At 42.9% G+C, this 21,379-nt stretch overlaps 1 protein-coding gene across 1 annotated transcript in view; it reads left to right on the top strand.

Moving 5' to 3' along the window:
• Window positions 1-21,379, top strand: part of GXYLT2 (glucoside xylosyltransferase 2) — an 82,945-nt gene that overhangs the window by 11,744 nt on the left and 49,822 nt on the right. Inside the window, exons 2-3 of the mRNA XM_081247669.1 lie at window positions 8,688-8,880; window positions 15,300-15,431. Coding sequence (XP_081103795.1) covers window positions 8,688-8,880; window positions 15,300-15,431 — 325 coding nt within the window. The remainder of the gene's footprint in view (window positions 1-8,687; window positions 8,881-15,299; window positions 15,432-21,379) is intronic.

Below are 21,379 nucleotides of genomic sequence, written 5' to 3'. Positions count from 1 at the left end.
CTGTCTTGGAAGATTAAAGATAGTTGATTTAACTCCAAACCATGGGTCGTTAAAAGTGATTTAACTGTTAGCACAGTCCTGAGCGTCACGTCTGGGTTGCTAAGTGAAGGCTCTACTTACAGCTTCAGTGCGGAAATTTTTTGTCAGGGGTCTCTCATATTCCCAGACCTGTGGTTTGTGAAGAGCTTCACTAGTGCCTCTGGCTGCCAGCACTTAAGGCAGATAGAAACACCCATCACCAGACGCTCCTACTAGGGGCTGAATCAAGGTATTTCCGCCACTCTGACCTCATTTGCAAACTTCTACATTCAGATAGCCATGGCTTCCTCTTGTAAGAGATTCCACTAGGGGAGAGGGGAGTGGCATTCTGCTAGTCAAGTCTTCCCCTAGGGTGAGCATATTCAACCTCTTAAAATTTGTCTGCCTCCCTCCCCACCCTCACATTTCTGTGTTTCCTTCCCTGTTAAAACTCGTCACCAAATGTTTCAGGCTGTGTTTGAAAGAACTGTGATTTTTTCCCATCCAGCTCACACTGCCGGCCCGTATCATAGCATCAGGTTTACCTGAGTTAATTTAGCCTGTCAGTTAAGAAGAAGCCCTGGAAACAGAGGTAGCAGCAGACGGCAGAAAAGAGGGTCTGAGTAGAAGCAATTACTCGCTTTAATAATTCAGTGTGTTTTGCAGTAATAGGCTCCAAAGTAAATAGCATACACACAAATGCCGTATTTCATTATTTATACACTCCAGAAATTGAAGTTTAATTAAGGCACACGCTTGAGACTTTTTAAGCAATTAAGGAGACGCTTCGTCTTGGGCAGCGCGGAGGTGGTGAGGCTGCTTCTGCTCTGAGCCTTCTGTGTTATTATAAGCATCATTTCTCATTGGATCACAGGGCTGGCTTAAGCCAGGACAATGGGGGCGGTGTTTTCCAAGCCTCAGTTGTTCCCACGTCAGTATCATGATTCTTTTAACATGACTACACTACCATATGCTGACTTTAAAAGGAAAAAGTTTAAATCTATCCTTGTTGTAAATGTGTGCCTTTATGTATTTAATAAACAGCTTTATTGCAATATAATTCAAATACCCTTAAAAGGTGTACACTGTGGAGGTTTTTAGTTTACTCACAGAGTTGTGCAGCCATCCCTGCTATCCAATTTCAGAACAGTTTCATCACCCAAAAAAGAAACCCTATACCCATAAAAACAGTCACTCCCCATTTGCCCCTTCTGTGAGTCCCTGGTAACCACTAACCTGCCTTATGTCTCTATGGATTTTTCTATCCTGGACTTTTCATACATATGGAGTCATAAAACATGCGGTCTTTTATATTTTCACGAGGTTCACAGTTCACGGTTTTAAAGGTTCGTACATGTTGTCACATGCATCAGTACTTCATTCCTTTTTATTGCCAAATAATATTCCATTGTATGGATGTACCACATTTTGTTTATCCATTCATCAGTTGATGGACTTGGACTTTTTGGGTTGGACTTTTTGGCTATTGTGAGTAATGCTCCTATGAACATTTATAAATGTACACGTTTTTGTGAGGACATATGCTTTCATTTCTCTTGGGTAGATACCGAGAAATAGGATTGCTGGGTCATATGGTAGTTCTATATTTAGAATTTTGAGGAACTGTAGAACTGCTTTCTGAAGTGGCTGCACCATTTTGCAATCCCACCAGCAATGTTTGAGGGTGCTAATTTCTCCACATTCTGAGTATAATTGTTTTTAAAGGAAATTTTATAACATCACCATGAATTGTCAGCAAAAACATAAACAGAAGGTGATTGTCAAATCAAACACTAAGAAAACCAAAAATGTTGTTCGTTTCTAACTTGATACTCCTGCTGAAGGTTCTGTATCTAAAGTCTGCTGTCTTTTCAGTTGAAAGGGAGGATTACGCAACATTAGAAAGGTGTTCATGGGACTTCCCTGGTGGTCCAGTGGTTAAGACTCCGTGCTCCCAATGCAGGGGGCCTGGGTTTGATCCCTGGTTGGGGAACTAGATACCACATGAATGCTGCAACTAGGAAGTCTGCATGCTACAACTAAGAAGTCCACATGCCGCAGCTGAGTCTGCACACCACAACTAAAGATCCCGCGTGCTGCAACTAAGAGCCAGCACAGCCCAAAATAAATAAATATTAAAAAAGAGAAAAGAAAGGTGTTCAAGATGTATTAGCACCAACTGAGACTTTCTTATTGCATTGGTGAAAAAGAACTGAAAATGGAATAACTTCTCACTATGAGACTCAATGTTATTTGATGCAGTGTCTAAATGATAACTGAAACCTAAGCATCACCGCTTCAGAACACAAGGAATTTGGAGGCACTGATGCCATATGCAAGTGTGTTTCATCTTGTTTCAGCAGTCAGCTACACGGTTACCTCATACAAGGAGCTCAGAGGTGGCTGAGCTAATGTTTATTACGTTTTTTTGGTTTTCCTTCTCATGGTATGGTGTTTTCCAAGAACTCTTGGGTAAATTTGAGAAACTGTCAAAATTACTACATTCTTGGGCTTCCCTGGTGGCGCAGTGGTTGAGAGTCCGCCTGCCGATGCAGGGGACGCGGGTTCGTGCCCCAGTCTCGGAGAATCCCGCGTGCCGCGGAGCGGCTGGGCCCGTGAGCCATGGCCTCTGAGCCTGCGCGTCCGGAGCCTGTGCTCTGCCATGGGAGAGGCCACAACAGTGAGAGGCCCACGTACCGCAAAAAAAAAAAAAAAAAAAAAATCACTACATTCTTGCTAGGATAATAGCTATTAACCCAGTAAATCCATTCCAGGGAATGTAGTGTAAGGAAATAATGCAAAGAAAGAAAGAGATCTATTGGCCCACCCATGCTCAGTGCAAGATTTTTTAATATATATAACTGAGAACAACTGGAAACAACAACACAGAGGAAATGATGATAAGCCATGGTGTTTTAGCTGGATGGAATAAAATGATGGTCATGAAGACTTAAAAAGTAACAAGAAAAATAAAAGAAGCAGATGAAAAAAGTAGGATATAAAATTATATGTACAGCATTACTGCAGCTGTAAAAATATGTATTCAATGGAATAAAGACCAGAATGTAACATTCAAAAACACCCATTTTTTATGGGGCAAGAAGTTTTTTCATGTACCAACTTTACTATTTCAACACATGTTTTACATTTTTTAAATTGAAAATGTGCATTGTGTGTTTTATTCCAGTCTTTTATTTAAAGATATTTTCTGTTTATTGATACACTGTCTTATATTGACTGTAAATAATATTGTGTACTTGCTATAAATTACAATGAAAGAATATATAATCACCAGCTGAGGTTCATTTTTGGAATGAAATAAACAAAGACCATGATAGAAAATAAAAGGGACGGTGCTCCTTCAATGAGGTGTCAGGGGAGTCCATTCTACTGTCCAAAAGAGAAGGAGGCAGCTTTGCAAAGAGCTAGGGAAGAACGTTCCAGGTGGAACAGTTTGTGTGAAGGTCCAGGATATGAGCCCAGCACTAGGTGCTTCAGGAAGTAAGAAGGAAAAGGCGCAGGGTGTTCAGCTCACAAAACTGAAGGATCGGGAACCATCTTTTTTTTTTTTTTGCGGTACGCAGGTCTCTCACTGTGGTGGCCTCTTCCGTTGCGAAGCATAGGCTCCAGGCGCGCAGGCTCAGCGGCCATGGCTCACGGGCCCAGCCGCTCCGCGCCACGTGGGATCTTCCCGGACCGGGGTACGAACCCGCGTCACCTACATAGGCAGGCGGACTCTCAACCACTGCGCCACGAGGGAAGCCCAGGAAGCCATCTTCTAAAGCGCAGATGAAGTTCCGAAGAATGTTGAGGAACGGGGGTGAGGAGAAACACTGTGGGCCAGCAGCTCAACTCAGTGAATGAAGAGGAGTAAACCGGCAGCTGAGACATGACAGCAACACGGAAGGTGGAATAGCTGCATCCACGGACTTCGCCATGGAGACATGGTCCGTGTCTGGGCGCGGCAGCGAGAAGCAAGGAGAAAACCAGCCCCGCCTACTGCCCTGAGGCCCCTAGGACAGGGCAGGAAGAACGGCTGCCCCTCGAGGGGTCTGCTGGGGAGGTGGCGTCCTCACAAGGCAGCATGTTTTCATTAAGGCAAGAGGTGAAGAGGAGGCCGTGAGGAAAGGCAGAGGATAGAATGGGCGTTCCTGAGGGCTCGAAGAGTTTGGGAGAGAGAGGAGAGGTGAGAGGTCAGCTCAGATGATGAGTTGTTCCTGGCTGGCGAGGAACTGCAAGTGGTTGTAGTCCAAGTGCAAACTCCAATATGCAAACTCCGGGGCCTCACCCCAGACCCACGGAATCAGAACCTCTGTGAGCTGGGGTTTCAATACTAACAAACACCTCCCGTGATGATGATATGCAGCCACGTCGGGAATCCGCTGTGCGAGATGGTGTCTGGTGTCTCCTCCACCTATGAAACTGGTAGAGTGATGGAGATTTGATCAAGGTCCTAGCAGTGAGCTACAGAGAGCGAATGGATTCATGGAGCATTTCAAGGATGACTCCTGGTAAGAATATGAGAGAGGCGGAGTGAGTCCAAGGTGATTGGAAACCTATTTTTAAGACCTACCTTAAGACACTTTTGATTGCTAAGTTGTAAGTTTGTTTCAAACTGACTTAAGTAGAGGAGAATTTATTGGCTTGATCAATGAACTTCCAGGGTTGGGGTCAGTGCACCTGGATTCAGGTGCTCAAGTAATGCCACCCGAGATCTGACCCACCATCTTGTAGCTCTGCTTTCTACTCTGCTGACTGCCTTCCAGGCTCTACCAGTGTGGTGGTCAAGGTACCTGCCATCAGCTCCAGCCTCAGCAACAGGTCTTTAAAAATCCTGGACAGCAAATGTCCACTCCAGTCTTCTTTTATAAAGTGTAAATAAGAACATAGTTAACCACCAGTCAGAGCAGGGGAAGTACAGTTCCCCATCTCCCATTTGCCACCAACACCTGGTGACTCAAGGGGTTAAGAAGTCCTAGGTTCGTAGACTGGACTTCCCTTGATCCTTGCAGAGCCTTCAGGTGACATTTGAGAGGGGCTGAGTGTGCTGTTGGTAAGATCTGGTGAAAGGCACACCATTTCAGCACCCTTAAACTTGACTATTCCGTGTGACCACACAGCACAGACGCTTATTACCTGAAGCCCAGGATTTTTAATGTAACGTGAGAGGTAACACAGTAGGGGCAGCAAAGGTCTCGTTAAACCCCAGCCGCTGATACTTGAACTGCCGCCAGGAGAGGCTTTTATTTGTCTTTTTTAGTACCTGTCACCAGACACCAAAAAAGATAGCAGGCCCCAGCCCCTGCTCTGTGTACCGTGCAGTCCCATATCACTGAAGCCTGCAAAGAAAAGAAGTGGCCTGCTGTGCTGCAGGGAGGTGCAAGCTTTTTTAATCAAAAAGAAAAACAAAGTATATGTGAAATAATTTGGGCATAGGAATAAAACAGACAATTACATCATGAATTTCTGTGAACCCTGCACTCATCTTAAGAAATAAAAACTTAAGTCCCTGGAAATAACCACTGCCTTGCCTTTGATGTTTCTCATCCTCGTGCATGATGACTTTTACTCCATATGTCTGTGAACAACATGCAGTGCTGTTTTGCTGGTTTTCAAGCTTCATCAAAATGGTCTCATTCTATCACTGTCCTGCTACAAATTGCTCTCTCTCCTCTTTATCCTTAAGTTGACACGTGACTTTCTGAGTTGTTCATTTTCACTGCTGTGTAGTATTCCACTTAAACTTGTCAAATATATTCATGATTCTCCTGTGCGTAGACAGAAAAGTTTTTTCCGACTTTTCACTATTATACACAGGGCTGCTGTGAGCGTTCCTGTGTGGGTCCTGTGCAAACGTGCAAGAGTTTCTTCAGGTCACATATGTAGGGGTAGAACCCGAAGAGTGAGGGCGTATATATATATATCTTCACTCTGGATAGATGTTGCCAAAAGGCTTTCCAAAATGTTTGGGTCAACTTACACTGCCGCTAGCGGCACCTGAGCTGTCCCCCGCCTCCATATCCTCTCTGAGACGTGTATGGTCCAACTTTTATTTTTTATGCTTTGCCAGTGCGAAAATAACGTGGAATCCCTTTATTGTTTGAATTAGTATTTCCCTGATTACTGAGGTTAAAACTTTTAATTTATGTAAAAGCCCAAGGTGTAAAGCTAAACTAGGCGGAGTTGTTCTCTTTGGGGGTGGGGTTATGGTTCGTATTTAAGATATCTAAGCTATTGTATTTATTATTTTAGTACCTTTGGATACCTGTGTTTTTAAATATTGCACATAATTTTAAGCAAGTGAGTTTGCATTAAATCTCTTTTGTAGCGTATTTTGGCTGGTATTTTGACTGTCTTTTTTTTTTAATTGACTGTGATTTTAGCATTATCTGTGACACATCCTTCCCACCCCTTTACATAAATTGGTTGGGAGTTGGCTTTAATAGCAGGTATGAAAACCCATCCATGAAGCTGAGCGAGAGAAGACGTCTGAATCCTGAAGGCGAGCGTTCTTGAGTTCACCAGGCATGCTCCTGATTTAGTGTCTTTGCTCTGACTGTCCCCTCTGCCTGGAATCCTCCTCACCCAGAAAAGCACGTGACTCCCTCCTGCCCTCCCCACCGTCAAGTTGTCATCGGGTCTCACTTTCTCAGTGAGGACTTCCCTAACTTTGCACTGTATAATATATTCCAGCCCATCAGCCACTCCTGTATCCCTCCTGGCTCCATTATCTATTTCCTCCTAGCACTTACCACTGGATAACTTTCTATGTAAGTTACTTAGTTACTAAGTTACTATGGAAGTTACAATAGTTTGCTTTGACCATTATTCTTTCTTTGTCTTTTTCCTACCACCTGTAGAATGTAACTTCTGCAAGGGCAGGCATCTTGGTCTGGTTTGTTCACTACTGTCTTCCTGGCACCTAGAACAGCATCTGGCACATAGTAGGCACTCAGTATAGATTTGTGGACTAATAAATGGGCTGCAGTTAGCAAGGCAGAGAGAGCAGAGAAGAGCATTTCTGAGAGACAGTGTATGTGCCAAGGCCCAAAGGCAACCCAGCGTGGTCTCATGACTAGGAGTGAGCTGGAGAGCTGCAATATAAGTGTGACTGTGATTATGCATGGCTGCCCATGCAGGCGGAGTGTGCTAGAGGCAGTTACAAGAGATATAAGTAGGAGCCACAGTCAGCAGTTTGGACTTGACCTTGAAGGCAGTCGGGAGCCTTACATGATTTTTATCAAGGGAGTAACACGATCCTATGTGCATTTTTAGAAGAACGTCACTCTGGCACCCACAAGAAGGAATCATAGGATGGGGGCTGAGGATCAGACTGGAGACAGGTGGACCATCTAGGGGGCTGTCATAGCGATCAGGTGAGGGAAGATGGTGATCTCATCAGGTAGCAGGAGGGGCATGGAGAGACGTGGACAATTTCAGGAGATACGTAGGACATCTCTACTTGTCTTTTCCTCCGATCCCCGAAATAACTAGAATCTCAGTGACTCCCCGAATCTAAGCTCAACTAAGCCAGGAGGCTGTGCTTCTATTCAGCGTGCTCTTAAGTAATCAAACTGGAAAGCTATCGAAAGTGCTCCACCCACATCTTCAACTTTCCTCTTGGTGAAAGAAATCTGGAGCAAGGCTGCCTTTATTTGAGCGAGCAGTGAATAATGGAGCAGCACGCTGATTGAACTCGAAGCTTTTGGAAGGAAGGTAGCATTCCACGTCCAAGTTCCTCTGGTCTCCAGATCTTTTGTGCAAGTAAATTAGTTTCATTTGTCTCAGGGCACCTTTTCCAGGCCAGCTTCTTCCAGCTTGCCTGCAAATGTTTCTCAGTGGTGTGTTTGAGGCTTGGCTGTGTCTCCTTGTCTGGAACAAATGTTTTATTACGAGGAAATAGCTGGATGATGATTCTGGACTTCTTGGACCCTATTCCCCTCTCAGCTGTTGACTGGATATTTGATACCTTGGTAATTTTCAGCTTAACCTGCCCCCTCTCCTGCCTGCTTCTCGTTAATATGCATTTCACACTGGAAACTGAATTTCATACCTACCAGCTCCGCAGTCTTGAGCGACACAGTTAGGATTAACACCTGTTTCTTTAAGACTCTCCCAAGATGGAATGGAGGCCCATGTGTTGTTTTCTTTGCTCACTTCCCGGGTGTGCACGATTTTCCTTTGGTCCGGTGGTCATGCATTCCACTGCAAGCTAAAACCATCCAGATCATGGGAGTATCATGTTGCTCGTTTCACATGGGAAAGCCACCGCCCACCTTCCTCTTGTTCAAGTTGTGTTCAAATCTAATTTCCATGGCCCATGTGAGTGGGAGCTCCACAGCCCTGTGTCAGCTGTCAGAGTTTAGCAATACCATTTCCAAACATGGGCCAGTAGGCAGCCAGCAGGCACTAGACAGCTGAATGCTGGCGGAAAAAGCCTCAGACACCTATAGCGGTCCAAACAGTGACTCATCCTGCTATTGCCAGGATAAATATGGGAATAAACGGTATTTTCTCTAAGCAGGAAGAATTGTCAAAATGCTTATCATTTTATAAAATATAACAGATTGTGCCTGTTCATGTTTTGAAATGTTCCAACCCTTCACTAGCTGTTTTTTTTTTCTTTTATGAGTTTAATAACAGCTTTCACCTGTTTTTCTTCTTTCTAGGAGGCCTGGAGAACTCAGGAGTTTCCAAGCTGTGCTGCCCCCCGAGCTCTGGATCCACCTGGCCGTGGTGGCCTGTGGCAATCGGCTGGAGGAGACACTGGTCATGCTCAAATCGGCCGTGCTCTTCAGCCACAGGAAGATGCAATTTCACATCTTCACGGAAGAATCTCTGAAGCCCGAGTTTGACAAGCAGGTGAATGTGCAGGAATTGTGGCACGATGTTTACTGAGTGCAGACAGACTGCATTGCGGGAAATGCATATCCTGTTTCCTAATTATTTTGCTGCATACTCAGCTGTGCGCCCATGAACCCTTGACTCCGAGCCTTACTGTTCTCATCTATAATATAGGGATAATTACACCCCCTGTAGAGAGACATGGTGAGGTTTAAATGAGATGATGCACTTAAAGCACTTGACCTAGGGCTCCATCCCTCCTGGTGTTATTGACATTGTTCTTAGTGGGAGTCACGTAGCTAATTTTTATCTATGTATGTATGTTTTTTGAATGACAAGTAATATACGCTCATCAAAATAAATTCCAACAGTATAGATGTTATAAATTAAAAAGGTAGAAGTCCTTGCTACTGTTCTTTCCCACACAAGCTGTCAGAGTCAACACTTTTTTTGTGTGTGTGTGTGTGGTACACGGGCCTCTCCCTGTTGTGGCCTCTCCTGTTGCGTAGCACAGGCTCCGGATGCGCAGGCTCAGCGGCCATGGCTCACGGGCCCAGCCGCTCCGCGGCATGTGGGATCTTCCCGGGCTGGGGCACGAACCCGTGTCCCCTGCATCGGCAGGTGGACTCTCAACCACTGCGCCACCAGGGAAGCCCTAACTCCACTCTTGCTGTGTGATCTCGGGCAAGTCTTGTGGGCTTTTTGGGCTTCGGTTTCCCCCTCTGTAGCTTGGGACCAGCAGAAGTGATAGAAGAGATGCTTATCTGTAATCTTGATAGGCTAGCTCAGGCTGCAGTGACAGCTTCCAGAAAGCTCAGAGACTTTCCACATGCCTGCTGCATGTCTCATGCAGGCACAGCAGGGTCCCTGTCCACACGGCCCCCTCAGCCTGGGACCACAGTTGACAGAGACCATTCATGCATGTAGCTGCACCTGCTGGAACATTTGGCCTCTGCAGTTCTTGAGATGCCACTAAAGGAAAGATTGGGACTGTCGGAACCCCCCTGTGCTTTTCACTCCCTCAACTTGACAGTGACATTTCTGCTCCTATTTAACTGTCCAGAAGTAGTTGGTCACGAGGCCCGCCCAACTCCAAGGGGGCTGAGAGGTATCCTACATGAAGGAATGGAGGAAAAGTGGCTATGGGTCAACACTAGTCAGGTCATGTACAATATCCATTGGACAAGTATTTATTGAGTACCTACTGCATGCTAGAAGTTGGGGCATGAGGATAGAGCAGAACAGAATACAGGCTTGGACTTAAAAAAGACAAGAGAAGGAAGATGTGTATGTGTAACTATAGATGTGTAACAGATTGTGTTTTCCAAAGGGCCTCCAGTGGTCCCACCTCCTGTTATTTACACCTCTGTATATTTCCCTCCTGCACTGTCCCAGACCTGGCCTGTGTGACCAGTAGCATAGGGAAGAAGTGAGGCTACGTCACTTTTGAGATTAGGTTTAATAAGGCACTGCACCTTCCATCTTGGTTGCACTCTTTCTCTCTTGGAGGTCAGCTTTTATGTCAGAGCAGCCCTTGCAGAGGCACGTGTGTTAAGGAATGAGGCCTCTTGCTGACACTCGTGTGCTTGAGCTTGGAGACAGGACCTCTAGCCCCATCCAGGCTTCACATGACTCACCCTCATGAGAGGTCCTGAGCTGGAACAACCCAACTCACAGATTCCTGACCCTAAAAAATGATATGAGTTAATGAATGTTTGTGGTTTTAAGCTACTAGCTTTTGGGGTAATTTGTTATAAGGCAAGGGCTAATACAGATACGTCTATATACATAATATGTATGTGTATATAAAATAGAGTATGCCAAATGTCCTGAAGCTAGATCATTGAAAGGATACAGCTTGTGCCTGGCTCTCTCTTGGGATGCCTGGCCCTGGAACCTGGCCACCATGCAGTGAGGAAGTCCAAATTTGCCCACACAGAGAGAAGCTGAGGTCCCTAGTCGGTAACTGACCTCCACCACCAGACATGTGAGAACGAGCCTTCAGATGATTCAAGCCCCCAGCCTCCAAGCCTTCTAGCTGAGGCCCCAGACATTGTGGAACAGACTCAGGCCGTCCCTTCTGTGCCTTGTCTGAATTCCTGATCCTTGGAATCTCTGAGCATAATAAATGGTCGTTTTATACTACTAAGTTTTGGGGTAATTTGTTATGAGCCATAGTACCTGGGACATCATAAATTAGGAGCTAAAGTATGGGGAAATATTGCAGATACTTGTGAAGTTGAGCCACGTTTTACGTTGCCCTGCTGACTTTATCCCTCTGATGGCTTATTTCCCCAGTTCTTTGTTAGACCAGTGAAGCTCCATTGGCAAAGGAGATTATAATAGGGTGTTTACATCACGGCAGGGCATATGGAGTCACCCCTTTCTTTTCCATGCTGGGATTATGGTGCAAGTTTAGATGTTAAATATTGGCTCTTCCATAAGTCACAGAACTTTTCTCAGTCTCAATTTTTTCATCTGTATCAAGCAAAAATCTATAATAGATATACAAAAGGGACAAGTGATTCTTGCTCTGCTTATTGCAGAGTGTAATTGTGAGGCTGAATCAGAAAACCTATTTATTCTCTCATTCCACAAAGATTCCTTGGAACATCTCCCTGGGTTGGGCACTGTGTCAGCCCTGAAGCTATAGATCAGTAGCAATTGGTTTCCGCTCAGCCACATGAGATGCCGGTGTGGAGGGGCAGGTTATACCATCCTTCTGAAGGCTGTCAGTTTCAACACTGAGGTATTGTGGGAGTATCTAGAGTGTCTTGTGATAACTTCCGGAGATGCTCAGGGCCACATACCTCAGGGTCAAAACAAAACAAAACAAAATGCTAATTGCCATGATTATCCCTCTGGAAACGGCATTGTGGACGAGTTCTGTTATATTTAAGTAGAAATTTTTTTAAAGCTGCTTAAGTACACTGTCTGGTGGTATTTACTGTCTACGTTGTTGGTATTTAATATTTGAAAGTTTCATTTATTTTTGTCATCTCCCAGTATAAAAGCTGAAAATGCCAGCTGGTTGATTTCTCAGCCTCTCCAGGCAGTTCAGGATCAAATATATGATTTAAGTTTGGTTAATTTGTGCTCTTGCCCCAGACTCAGAATCAGGAAATAGTACGACACAGAAGCGGGGATGGCCACCAATCCGTTCTGGTGATAGGTGGGGCCCCGTGGGGCATTGACATCGTGTGTGTGTGTGTGTGTGTGTGTGTGTGTGTGTGTGTGTGGCTGTGACATAGGAAGAGGTGTCAACAGGAATTTCTAGTGGCTGGAGTCAGTATACTATTCAAATATAGACATAGAAACAAATATAAATGGACTGAATATTCCACTTAAAAGACATGGATTGGCAAAGGTAGATAAACCCTTCTAGAAGATAGGATGCTAAAGATCAAAGAGTCAAGGAAATCAGTAGACTGTGGGACCTTCCCGTTCTCCTTCCAGGATGATTTTGGGCTGTTGTGCAGCGGCACAGTTGTCCTGGGTATTTGTGCCCAGTGTCTGTTCTGATTGGTTGGTACTGTTGCACTGAATGTTCATGCCCAGTGTCAGTTCTGATGTGTTCGTGCACTTCTATTGGGTATTTATGCCTGAAGATTTCTCTCCCAAATATCCATCTCAAAATTGCAAATTTAAAGCATTCCCAATGGTGTGGTTTTTCAAAAAATTTTATGCGACTATATAAGCAATATATGTACACTGTAAAAAAAAAGTTATATTAATGGGGCTTCCCTGGTGGCGCAGTGGTTGAGAGTCCGCCTGCCGATGCAGGGGACACGGGTTCGTGCCCCGGTCTGGGAAGATCCCACATGCCGCAGAGCGGCTGGGCCCGTGAGCCATGGCCGCTGAGCCTGTGCGTCCGGAGCCTGTGCTCTGCAAGGGGAGAGGCCACAACAGTGAGAGGCCCGCCTACCGCAAAAAAAAAAAAAAAAAGTTATATTAATGGACAGAGAGTAAAAATGTAAACTGTCAAAAAAAAGTTATAAAATCAGAAATGAACAAAATCAACCATCATATTAATGCTGAGGAGAACAATTTTTGTGTATTTATTTACATTTCTTTTCTTGTCATATCAACATCAGAAATGGGATTATATTCTATATTTTCTATCACTGTTATTTACATTACTGAATTTCTTCTAAAATAGGGGTTGACCAACTTTTTCTGTGAAAGACCAGATAGTAACTATTTTAGGCTTTGCAGGCTGTCTGGTCTCACAGCTACTCACTTCTATTCCTTCTTATGAAAGCAGCCATAGATATACCTCAACAAATGGGTATGGCTATGTTCCAACAAAACTTGTATTTATGGACAGTGAAATTCACATTTCATGTGATTTTCACATGTCACAAAATGTTATTCTTGTTTTCATTTTTTTCAACTATTCAAAAATGTTTAACCCATTCTTTGCTTGTGTGCTATTTGTAGCAGGCTGGGTTTGGCTCTTCCACTACCATGGTTTGCTGACCTTTTTCTGCAACATTGTCACTAGTAGCTGCATAGTATTCTGTTGTGTAAGCCTATCCCAGAGCTTATTTCACCAATTTCTTATTTACCTTGTTTCCTATTTTTCACTGTTACAAACAATGCTACAGTAAACAACCTTGTAATAAGTGTGTATGTACTTTTGGAATTTTTCCTTAGGATAAATTCTTAGAAGTGGAGTTACTGTGGCACTGGGAAGGCATTAACTAAAAAGAATTAAGAAGATACACAGATACATATGCAAATAAGCATATGAAAGGATGCTTAAGATCACGTGTCATTAAGGAATTGCAAATTAAAATGATGAGATACAGCTACATACCATTAGAATTGCTAAAATCCATAACACCGATAACACCAAATGCTGAAGGGGATATGGAGCAACAGAAATTCTCACTCATTGCTCGTGGGAATGCAAAATGGTACAGCCAGTTTGGAAGATGGTTTGGCAGTTTCTTAGAAAGTTAAGTGTAGGCTGACCATACAATCTGGTAATCGCACTCCTTGGTATTTACCCAAGTGAATTGATAAGTTGTCCACACAGAAACCTGCACATGAATGTTTAGAGCAGCTTTATTCATAATCACCCCAAACTGGAAGCAACTAAGATGTCCTTCAATAGATAAACAGGCAAGCAAACTGTGATATGTTTATACAATGGAATATTGGTCAGTGATAAAAAAATTAAGCTATGAGGCTACAGAAAGACATGGAGGATCTTTAAATGCATATTGCCAAGGAGAAAAGCCAGTCTGAAAAGACTGTATGCTATGTGATTCCAACCATATCACGTTCTGGAAAAGACAAAACTGAGAGACAGTAAAAAGATCAGTGGTTGCCAGTAGTTCAGAGATGAAAAGGAGGGAGAGAGGAGGGATGAATAGATGGAACAGAGGGGATTTTTAGGGCAGTGGAACTATGCTGTATGATACTATAATGGTAGACACAGAACATCATGCATTTGTCAAAACCCGTAAAATTACACGACACAAAGAATGAACCCTAATGTAAACTATGAGCTTTTCTTAACAATGTATTGATATTGGTTCATCGGTTGTAACAAACGTACCACATTAATGCAAGATGTCAATGATGGGGAAACTGGGGGGTGGAAGGGGAAGGAGAGAGGGTATATGGGAACTGTCTCTGTACTTCCTGCTCAATTCTGTAACCATAAAACTGCTCTGAAAAATAAAATCTATAAATTAAAATAATTTTATAAAATTAATTTATGCAGACACAGTAATATACACTGTCCATAAAAGTCTTAAAGAACACAGAAATATAAACTTAGAAAATGAAACCACCGCCACCTCCTCCACAGGTACCCACGTTTAACAATTAGGCGCATATCTGTTCAGAGTTTTCTCTACGTGTAAGTGTATGCATATATTTTTTCCCTGTAAGATAGAACCTATTATACATTTCGTATTGTACTTCGCTTTTACTAAAACCTAACTATATGTTGTAACCATTTTCTCATGACAGCATATATAGATCTACTTTAACTGTACATTAGTCCACTGCGTAGTTCCATCATAATGCATCTTCCCAGTTCCTTATCGTTGAGCATTGAGTATTGACCAAGGTTTTTGTTTGTTTGTTTGTTTGTTTTATTACAAACTATGTTTCGGTGAAAGTCCTTGTGCCTCTGTCTTGGGATTTGTTGTTACTAGTCTCTAAATTGCCATCTTGGTAGTTTGTTTAAATTTACCCTTGCAGTTTAGGTGCCGGTTTCCCATCATCCTTGCCAACTCTGGATGTTATTTTTTAAAATCTTAGCAATGGTCTTTTTATTCAGTGAGCATAAATTGTGGTGATAAAATTAGACTTTCTTTGTATGCTACCTGAATAATTTCCACCTGGCCATGCAGAAGATTTAGGTGTTTTTCATATTTCTGGGGTCTAATCACCCTCCCCTGACCTTCCATGTTTTTCAGCTACGACAGTGGCCAGACTCATATAAAAAGAAGTTTGAGTACAGAATCTACCCCATCACATTTTCGGTTGGAAACCCTCAGGAATGGAAGAAATTATTCAAACCGTGTGCTGCCCAGAGACTCTTTCTTCCGGTAGGAACACCTGCTTTTAATAAGATGCTGCTTGGGAGAGAATTGCTCTTGGAAACATCATGGAATTAACTAGGGTGTGTTTAGAGACATTTAAATTACAGTGGAAAAAATGTTCCTCTTGGATTCTGTAGTTGATGCTCTTAGTCTTCAGGGTGTAGAGAGAGGGTCCCTGTGGTTGAGAAATTGTCTTTCCCAAAGATTGAGGGACTGAGCATCCAAAGCATGTCTTGGATTGTGGGTCTTTGTGACTATGGATGCACCATTTACTAACTGTGTGGGCCTCACTAAATCTCTTAACTTCTGTAAGCCTCACTTTCCTCCATAAGCTTGGCACATAGTTGGTGCTCAATAAATGTTATTTTAGATTATTATTATTTCTCTTATAATAATAACTATTTCTAGATGTAGCTATGCTAGGGGATGATTCAGAGAAGGTCCAGAGTTCTGGTTCACCTTTCCCATTTTGAATTTTCACATTGAATGTTTTTGTTTCCTTCTTTAAAATTCTAAATAGAAAAGTCACCGAAGATATTCCGAAACTGAGACTGTCACTGAACAAAGATGGCAGCTTTGAATTGTGAATTGCAACCTTGACATTTGTGAAGGTCATGCCTTCAGTAAACATTTATTTATTGAGCGCCCATTAGGTGCGAAGCCCTGGCTTACTGATGTCAATATGGTGGTGAGCAAGACAGTTGTGGTCTTTTTTTTTTTTTATTGGAGTATAGTTGATGTACAATGTTGTGTTACTTTCTGCTGTACAGCAAAGTGAATCAGTTATACATATACATATATCCACTTTTTTTTAAGTTTCTTTTCCCATGTAGGTCATTACAGAATATAGAGTAGAGTTCCCTGTGCTACACAGTAGGTCCTTATTAGTTATCTATTGGTCTTGCCTCCTTGGAGTTTGAGTCTAGCAAGGCATTGAACAGGTAATTAGAAATGTGATCCATGCTGAGGTGGAGAACAGTCTCATGGATGTATGTAACATGGGGTTCCACTCTGGTCTGGGGGATGTCTAGAAGGTTCTCTCGAGGAATGGCTTTTATGCTGAGACGTGAAAGAAGGAGTAGTAGGGGGTCACTGAGAGACTAGGGCCTGGGGTGGGTAATGAGAGAAAAGAGTTCCAGGCAAATGGAATAGTAGGTACAAAGGGACCCTACTGCAAAAGTGGACAGGAACATGTTTGAGAAGATAGAAGGTCCAGTAACCAGAAAATAGAACACGGTAGGATAGAAGAGGTCGGCAGGGGCTGGAGCTTGCAGGCTCTATAAGCCATGTTGGAGTGTGGTCTTTGCGTTAAGGGCAGTGAGACGCCATTGAACAATTCTTAGCACGAAAGTGAGATGATCTGACTTGGGTAATACAGAGGACTCACCGGTTCATTGCAGTGTGGACAGTGGAATTGCTGAGGCCAATTAATACTGACTTCGGCTATGGCGGTTGCCTTAGAGATGGATGCAGACCGTACCTGAGAAATAGAATTACCAGTCCCCGTGACTGGCTGGCTGTGGGAGTTGAAGGGGAGAGGAGGTGATAAAGATTTCACCCAGGTTTCTGACCTGAACAGCTATGAAGGTTCATCTGTTTGAAATTGCCAGTATTCAGCTATTTATGACCTACAAAAAAGACAATTTCTGATAGTTCAGCCTACAAAATGGATGGCAGTGCTATTTAGAGATGGAAAAGGCTAAAGAAAGACCATTATTTGTAAGGGAGAAGATGACTTTAATTTGGGTCATATTTTGATTTCGAGGTGCCTGGGAAACACCCACACAGGGAGGTCTTACCATCTGTTGGTCTGAAATCCCAAATGGCAAATGGCAGTTTTAGCATTTCCTGTACAGAACCTGTGAAAAAAACAAGGCCTGGCTGTACTCTTGGTGCTGATTTGCTGCACAAGCCCACTCACTACTAAATGACTTATTTTTTCACATGCCACAGCCTTTTATACAGGTTGTGAGATGGGATTCATTGCATAAAAATGGAAGTAAGGGGCTTCCCTGGTGGTGCACTGGTTGAGGGTCCGCCTGCCGATGCAGGGGACGCGGGTTCGTGCCCCGGTCCAGGAGGATCCCTTGTGCCGCGGAGCAGCTGGGCCCGTGAGCCATGGCTGCTGAGCCTGCGCGTCCGGAGCCTGTGCTCCACAGCGGGAGAGGCCACAGCAGTGAGAGGCCCAAGTACCACAAAAAAAAATGTGAGTAAGAAAAGACTTCCCCAAATCAGAACCAAAATCTCCAGATTGGTGAAATGAAAACTAACTACTATTTGAGAAGATGAGAGAAAATCTCAGGCTTCTGCTTCTTATCTCTGTTTTAGGGGAAAAAATAGTAGAAATCCCAAGTTATTTTTGGAAAATTGCAAAAAAATAGTAGCAACCCAGTAGAACACATTGGAATTTTCCCTGACCTTGAATTGTGAGTTTATTGACACTACTAAAAAAACAAACCCACCACATGATGGTTTTCATTCATCCCCAGCTAAACAAGTCTATTCCATTTTGAATGACAAATGAGTGCTGGCATTCCTTATCTGCTTTTGATAATGGAAATTAGCCCTCCTTAAAAATAATAAAGAGAGATTGCAGTTGACAGGACATTTACCTTCCCTGAGTTGTATATCATAACAGAAGATTATAAACATGGAGTTTCTGGACATCAGTGAGATATATTGATCCTCAGGGTAATTTGAAATAAAGTCTAGGTGATGTTTTCCTTGAAATTCGTCTCTGTAAAACCAGATCAGTGTGCTGCTGAGGCACTGCAGTGGAAATGGAGATTCTAAAATGCAGGGACTTCCCTGGGGGCACAGTGTTTAAGGCTCCGTGCTCCCAATGCAGGGGGCCCAGATTCGATCCCTGGTCAGGGAACTAGATCCCACATGCATGCCGCAACTAAGAGTTTGCATGCCACAACTAAGGAGCCCGCGAGCTGCAACTAAGACCCGGTGCAACCAAATAAATAAAATAAAATAAAATGCAAACATTCTAGCCCTGGTCAGTCAGTTGACTGAGAATCACAGTTTACCTCTTTTCTTTCTTTTTTAAAATTAAAACAATTTTTTTGTTTTTTATTTTTATCTATTTTTATTTTTGGCTGCGTTGGGTCTTTGCTGCTGCGTGAGCTTTCACTAGTTGCGGGGAGCGGGGGCTACTCTTCGTTGTGGTGTGCAGGCTTCTCATTGTGGTGGCTTTTCTTGCTGCAGAGCAGGGGCTCTAGGTGCACGGGCTTCAGTAGTTGTGGCTCACGGGCTTTAGAGTGCAGGCTCAGTAGTTGTGGTGCACGGGCTTAGTTGCTCTGCGGCATGTGGGATCTTCCCGGACTAGGGCTCGAACCCGCGTCCCCTGCATTGGCAGGCGGATTCTTAACCACTGCACCACCAGGGAAATCCTTACCTCTTTTCTGAGGGAGTACCATCTACCACAAACCTGTAGATGAAACCCTTTCTCGGGTAAGATTTTACTAGTCAGATCATGTGTCTTTGCAACTCAAGACTGTTAGATTCTCAAGTACAATTAGTGGAATTCAGATCCCACCAATTCAAGATTTATGAAGTCCTAAATCAGTGGATGCTTACTTTTCTATTTCTGTGAATGGTGGATCTAAGGACCATTATTAGTGCAAAGTAAACAGCAGATGACTTGATTAAGCTCCCTAGACTGCATTATGCTTTCAGGTAATCCAGAAGCTCTAAGTATTTAAAACAATATGCCAATCACAAATAAATCAAATCCGTCAATTAAAATTGACCTTGGAGGACTTTTCCCTTTTTCCTTAGTGAAGGCCAAAAGGCTTTATTCTATAAGAATAATTGAGTTTTGTGAATTCACCATCACCTTTTCCTCATTTAATAGGAATTAGTGAGATTGCATAATGGATCTCTACATTTTGTTACACACTGTGCCTGTTTGATTATAAAGACCTGTCTTCTCAATAATGTGCTCCTCTGGAGATGCTAGAGATATTTAAAATATGACCAGAGATCACTGGATTACAGAATCTACAGAGACTTTATTGGCAAGTGGTACCAAACATGGTAATATGAGGTAGGTTAAGGCACCTTCCAATCATCATCCAGAGAAAGACTTTTTTAACCAGGTTTTGTAAGTTCCAGGATTATAATAATGTCTGATGCCTTGCTCATAAAACTTGTCATAAGTATCCATATTCAAGGAAGGAGTTAGGGCAGAATATTATCAAGAGAGATTGGATAAAATTGCTCACAGTCTTGAACTATAAATACATCCTGAGAATTTCTAACTCTTATGTTTCCAACAAACTTGTCCCATTCTTTAATATGTCAAAGTCGTAGCATGCCAAATAAGCAAAAATCTTAATTACCTAGATTTTCTATATCACATCAAGGGCAACAACATAAGTCTTCCCTCTTTCTACTTCTAATTTGTTAAAGAGGTCTTTATCTGGTTCAAATATTTGGAAAACTGTATGCTTACCAGAAATGTTCTAATAACTTTGCCATAGACCGATGGAAAAGAGAGGTTTACCTGACTTATTAGAACTTTTTATAATTAAGGTTAGGCTTCTGTATTATTATTAATATTATACCTCAGAATTAGCAATTAACATTGAGACTTCCTTGGAAACAACCCTTTGGGTAGCAACAAATAGGAATGTATTAAAAATCCTTATTAAGAGGAACATCAATTAGAATCACCATAAATGATGTCTATATATTTCTTCAAGCACTCAGAGGCCATAAATTATCAGGATGAGATTAACTACCTAAATATCACATGAAAATGACCCTAGATACTAATTTTGTTGAACAAGCTTTCCACAGTACTTATCATTTACTCACACATTATTAAAAGTTTGACATTCAGGGTATTAATTACAACTCTTGGTTACATGTGAGAGGAACTCACTTTCAACTAGCTAAGCAAAGAAGGCAATTTATTCACTTATCTGACTGTGGAGTCCAGATCAGAGGGCTAATCTCAAGCACAGCTAGATCCCAAGGCTCCTATAATGTCACCAGGGCTCTGTCTGTCTCTCTCCCCACCCCTTGCAGGGCTCACTCTGTGAGAATGATAGTTACTTGAAGCAGCCTGAGAGACAAATTCTAAAGCTTAGCTACTGCAGCAGAAAAAGAGCCTGGCAGGGTGGTGACATCTGAAATGGTGGCATGAGAGCTCTGGAAATTGTTCCCCAGTGAAACAAGCATAACTGTGAACATTATTTTTAAAACAACTATCTAGAGTCTTTGGAAATTGTCCTAAGGACCTAAGCGCATTAAGAAACAGATTTCTTACTCAAGAAAATCTACTAACACTTAATAAGAAAGAGCAAGAGTCTGTGACACTTGAATCATGACCCACTCCCTCCCTCTCCCCTTCTAGCTCTGTGTGGTGGAAACCCAACTCTAGACAATTCAGTCAAGAACACAGGGATCCTCCCAGCTCCCAGTTGAGGGATATGGTATTTCCTTGGGAGGGGCAGGTCATCAGCATTTCTCTTCTCTACCAGCTATGTCTAACAGAGCTTAAATTTCAGGTAAGTATGTCCAAGGGTTCAGAGGCTCTGTTCATTAAGAGAAAGCTTCATGAGAGCAACAAGCTAAACGATAGGCTAGGTGGTTTACAAGGGAGAACCAGGGAAAGAGACAAATAAAAAGCGCCCTCCTGGTGTCAGAACAAAGTTCAAAGACCAATCTCAAAAACTATCCCTGCAAATGGGCCAGAATTTAATGGATCATACTGCAGGATCAACTTGTGTTCAGGCCGTTGTCAAAAACAGTAGAGCAAACAGCTGGCAATTAGTGAAGGCTAATAGCTGGGTGTAATACCAACAGAGATGCACAGCCTAAGAGGATGATTAGAAGAAGAGTCAATCAGAGAGAGCCCTGATAAAACCACTGTCATCCTGGGTGACTGTGGGCATGCACAAGGCTGCACCCACTGAGGAAAAACATCATAGGTTTCACAC

The sequence above is a fragment of the Mesoplodon bidens genome (assembly GCF_964165515.1).
Source record: "Mesoplodon bidens genome assembly, chromosome: 10".
Lineage (NCBI taxonomy): Eukaryota > Metazoa > Chordata > Mammalia > Artiodactyla > Ziphiidae > Mesoplodon > Mesoplodon bidens.
The sequence above is the reverse complement of the archived record's forward strand: the minus strand, read 5'-3'. Positions and strand labels throughout refer to the sequence as shown.